The sequence below is a fragment of the Lolium rigidum genome, chromosome 7 (genome assembly GCF_022539505.1).
Source record: "Lolium rigidum isolate FL_2022 chromosome 7, APGP_CSIRO_Lrig_0.1, whole genome shotgun sequence".
Classification (NCBI taxonomy): domain Eukaryota; kingdom Viridiplantae; phylum Streptophyta; class Magnoliopsida; order Poales; family Poaceae; genus Lolium; species Lolium rigidum.
In genome coordinates, this window is record NC_061514.1 from 348,393,197 (window position 1) to 348,398,137 (window position 4,941).

Genomic DNA, 4,941 nt, shown 5'->3' on the forward strand with positions numbered 1-4,941 from the left:
TGATCATCAAGATTATCTAAGATATCAGCAAACGAACTTTTACCGCAGCTTTTACCCAATTCACAATTAGACATGGACATCCTATACACAGAACTTGTGCCCGTATGATCACCCTGTATGCTGTATCTTGCATGTGTAACTACTTACTACTACTCTGCTGGGCTCAGGTCCTCTTCCTTCCAGACCGGGAGGATCCCCTGGCCAGCCAGCCTCTTGTAAACCCAGAACACCACGTACTCGGGAGTGACCTTCTTCTCGTCGATCAGGAAGGGCTCGATGGTGCTCACCTCCATGGAGTATGACGTCATCGCGAAGCCCTTAGGTCCTGTGGTTGTCAGTTCATTGAGTTGAGAATCCAGATTAGTTGACGGTAGAAATGGTTTTATTATGCAGCTTTTTGGTGACGAAGTGATCGATTGCAGTATTTGTTTTATTAGAAATTCAGAAGTTTGGAAGAAACAACAAACCAGCTAGTTCATGGAGTGTCAACTGTATTCTCAGCAAATAAAACATAGCATATATAGCATAGCAAAGGAAGAAATAGCCTTATGTCCTTTGGTTGTCAGTTCATAGAGGTGAGATTCAGGTTAGCATTGTGCCCGTTTTTCAACAGTTTTCCGCATTGCAAATTATGCTCCTAAGGAATGCAAAGCTTGATAAAAGCAGAACCGGTATTCTACACCTAGGGTTGGTGACATAGTTTTCGGGTTAGGAAGTGTATTCGTTTGCAATAAATTCCAATATATTCTTGATGAGAAATTCGCAACTTTTGGTCATGAAGGATCGATTTAGCAGCAAGTCAAACAACATTGTATAACAACACAAGGATTTGTAAGTTTTTGTACCTGTCAGGTTTCCCTGTGGAAAGAAGGCCCAAAAATAATAGGGAATGTCTTCCTTTATGAAGGAGCCTTCCAACTGCAATTCAGCACCTGAAGGATTAGAACAATGCCAACCTACATTGGAGCTGTATGGATCAAATAACTGCGTTTCACAATCCTGACCAACTGCATGACTACGTTGTTCTTTTTAGACAAATAGTACTGCTAGCATTGTGTGATGACTAGACAGAACAGGGATGAATGGATGATTTAAGCAAGCGCTAGCACTGCTGCAATCACACCACCAGAACGTACTACTGCTTACTACCTGTATGTGGCAATGTTTGGCAAATATGCAAATGAGCTAATGGTATGCCTAGTACATGCAGGTGAAATGTGATCGCTACTGATCGGTAATACTAGTTCAGAAGCAATTCCATATCACAAGTTTCAGTGCCTGTGATTCCGCAGCAATCACACTTGCTCTCACCGTGTTGTTTTGGAAGGACAGCACGACTTGGGACACGTCCTCCTCGGCCTCGAGCGCAGTCTTGAGAGGAGGGATGATCTCCTCCTGCATCATCTCCGGCAGCGGCTTCGGCGGCGCCTTCTTCGGCTTGGCCGCTGCGGGCTTGGCTGCTGGCTTCGCCTCCGCGGCGGCTTCCTTCTTCTCACCGTCCGCATCCTTCTTCTCAGTAACTGCGTCAGCAATTCAGAATAAACAAAAAAAAGTCAGGAACATCCGTTCAGGCACCCGACGTTTCCAAGCTTCACCCACAAGGCCTCAAGAATAGCACAGACTAACGTAAGTACTACGCCACTCGATCGATCGCAGCACTGATAGTGGGAGTGGGCATCGAATGTGGGCACATACATACCTGAGGTGGAGGCGGCGGCAGCTGCGGCGGATGACTCCTGCACGGCGGAGCAGGATGCGCCGAAGCGAGGGAAGACGACGACGAGCGGCAGCCGCTTCGCGAAGAGCGGGGCGGTGGAGCACCTGCACCTCGCCGCCGCACGCCGTCCCGCGAGCGGCCGGCTCGTCAGCCTCGGCGAGTGAAGAGTCCCGATCGCCATGGGAGTTTGGCGTTGCGCAGCCGGCGCGTTCTGGTGGACGGGTAGTTCCTGTCCACTGGTTCCGTTGGGTGGCGCTGCGGTGACGCCGCTCTATCTGCACTCTGCAGGGATCCTCGATCGGCCCGATGGAGAAGAGACCGGTGCAGCATGGCTGGCTGCCCGACTCTGAGCCAGCCGTTTCTTTTCCTCTGCTGCTGTGGCTTACAACCTGCAACAAACGTGGACCGTCCGATTAAAACCGATCAGATCAGGCTACACGAAAATAAATATTATCACCTCCCTTCGAAGTATAAGTTTTTACAAGAAAGCTAATTTAGCTTCTTTTTTAACAAAAGACAGCGTTACCTCCCTCCATTCCATAAATATTGTGTAAGATTTGTCAAAATTTATATGTATGTAAACACTAAATAGCATCTAGATATATTTAAATTTTAATAAATTTCAGACAACCTTCATAGAATATTAGGACGGAGGGAGTATTTTGAAACAGGGTACTACGATATACTCCCTCCATCCTCAAATATGTCGACATCTAGCTTCAAACTTTGTCCAGAAAAGAGTGTACTCCTATCTTCTCAATGCACTTCAAACAATTGCTTCTCTTTCATCGCACGGAAATCAAACCAATAATATTGATCACATGTTCTCTTTGTTTTCTACATGCACTTAGCTCATTGAAAGTGAAATTAAAGACGAGAGATGCATACTTCCAATATAATTTATTACTCCACTTCATAATTTATTTTGAAAAACCCGCATATACACTTATTTGTGGACCAATCAAATACGTGCATAATTTTCCGTGCAAGTCAAATTGTGCGAACTTTGAATAGATAATAATACAAAGATCTACTATGACAAATGCATGTACTAGTAATATGAAAATATATTTCATGGCAATTCTAAAAACATTCTTCTTCTATTGTATATTTATATTTTTATCAATATAGATGATAAAACTTTATGAAGTTTGACTTTGATCCAATCTTATATGCAACATATTTTGAACAGGAGGAAGTACTTGACTAGTGTATAAAGTCAACTAGCATCATGTAGCTTACTGTTCACTCATTTAGAACTTTATCGTACAGAGTTATAATTGGCCCGTGGCAGACTATATTTACTAGGAGCATTAAGGTGTAACTTGTGAGTGACCAATGTCACACTTCTCTCTAACTACACAATTGCCACCGCAGCTAGTATAAATTAACGAGAAAAATGATAGTGCTATCACTGCATGGAGTGTGGACCGACGTGTTGCTATATTAATAAGCAGGCCAAAAGACTATTTCGAGTAAATTGGCAAGTTTTACCCAGCATGCATTGCTCTCGGTAAACTCTTCCATGGACATGTCACATGGTTGCGGGGGAGAAGTGCGGAGGGGAAAGAGGATAATCCGCCGAGGTACGTAGCCGGACGGCACAGCAGCGGGGTCGTTTTCCCCGCGTACGTCAGTGACAGTGGCCCCGCCAAACCCGGGCCCACCACTCAGCGAAGAAATCCCTTTTGACATCTGCACGCTCCAACCACCTCCACCTTGCCCGCACTGTGGAGCTGCAACCTGTACGCTCGGTCCACGTAAACGCACAGGCCCGCACGGGACGGTACGTGTGGGGCCATGCTAGGCTACCGCTTTCCTCTTCCTCTTCCAGTCCGTTCGATCTTACCCTTCCCCACCACGAGTCCAGCCCGGACGGGCATCGCGTGCTCGCCTGCCTGTCCTATCCTCTCCTTCCTTATCGCGACCGTTGCGCGCAGGGATCTGTAAACACGGACCACGTGGTCAGACGAGCCTAGCCGCACGGCACGGCTGGCCACAAGACGCAGCCGCAAAACGTAGTATGGACCCGGTCCACGGGACGCTCCTCGGCGCAAGTAAAAAAGAGTACTCGTAATTATTTTTGGGTATAATCCACCGAGTTAAATTATTTTGCGTATTAAGAGCTGAAAATTTGGTTTAGTTATCACCTACCCCGGTACGCACCGATGAAAAACTAGCCAACACACGCGGCACGCACCGTGCGCGACTGACACGCGGGACCAAGCACTGGACCCACGAACTACCAGCAAAAAGAGGCGTGTCAGTATTCTCTTCCCATCTTAAATTTCAGCGCAGGGACGCGTCAAACCCGGGGAGCCGGATATTCAATTCGGACGGACGGGCCACAGAGGTAGCACGCACTAAACGCAGGGGCAGGACCGTAAAAGCACGGCCGCTCAAAAGAAAGGAGGGTCGCCCTAGAAACGGGAAGCATCCAAGGGAAGGCATCCCCACGCAAATCAACCGGAAACTCGCCTGCTGCTCCGTCCTCGAGCCGCTCGCTCACCGACAGCGCGCCGCACGCCACGCCACGGTGCGCCAGGGAAGGCCACCGCGGCTCGCGACACCACCCGGTCATGTTACGACCGCCCCACTTGCGCTGCTGGGATCTCGCAACTTGCCAAAAAAGCGAAAAGGATGGATGCAGCTGTACCCCCGACGTCTCGTCCTCTCAGCCACCCACCCACCCAACCGCAACCTCTTTTCACTCCCACGAAAATCACGTCTCCACAACGCGAAAGCGCAAAGCCGAACGGGGCTCGGACCCACCTGCCAGTGCGACGGAACCGCCCTCGCGGTAGACCGGCCCGGAGCACCACCGTAGACACAGGACAGCGGCAGCACAAGTCATTGCCTCTGAACTCTCAAGCCTGAACCAAAAATTGCTAAATTACTCCACAGCCCAGTTGCCTATCAGGGCAAGAGGGGCACCTCGCCCATCGCTGCAACCACAGCCATTTCACCTATCTCAAAGCATATAGCGCCCAAGCAGCACGGCCGGCTGCCACCACTGGCTTCCGGCCGCTCATCAGTAACAAGCACACAGCAGAGTCCATCCAACCAGGGCAAAAGTATAAACTTTCAAACAGAGGCAACGGCTACTATGGGGCATTTCAAAGGGGCAATCTCCCGGGCTTTCTCTGGAGGGAAAACTGACAATGTGTAGCCCTATACTGCCAACGTTAACAGAAATTTGAATCAAGGAGGGAAACCCACAGGGG

The 4,941-nt window shown here is 48.9% G+C and overlaps 1 protein-coding gene across 1 annotated transcript; it reads right to left on the bottom strand.

The window, feature by feature from the left end:
- On the bottom strand, window positions 1-2,028 carry LOC124676506. Its single transcript, XM_047212550.1, has 4 exons — window positions 1,700-2,028; window positions 1,312-1,520; window positions 846-918; window positions 1-325 (listed from the first exon to the last, which is right to left on the bottom strand). Exons 1-4 carry the CDS (start codon window positions 1,896-1,898, stop codon window positions 150-152), a joined length of 657 nt encoding a protein of 218 aa, XP_047068506.1. The 5' UTR covers window positions 1,899-2,028; the 3' UTR covers window positions 1-149.
- Window positions 2,029-4,941: the final 2,913 nt, after the last annotated feature.

Excerpts from the sequence above, each read along its gene's own strand:
- LOC124676506 (XM_047212550.1), bottom strand. The coding sequence starts at position 1,898 with ATGGCGATCGGGACTCTTCACTCGCCGAGGCTGACGAGCCGGCCGCTC. Across the intron at positions 1,521-1,699 it reads TGCCGCCGCCTCCACCTCAG|TTACTGAGAAGAAGGATGCG; the intron begins GTATGTATGTGC and ends TTGCTGACGCAG. Across the intron at positions 919-1,311 it reads TGTCCTTCCAAAACAACACG|TTGGAAGGCTCCTTCATAAA; the intron begins GTGAGAGCAAGT and ends GCTGAATTGCAG.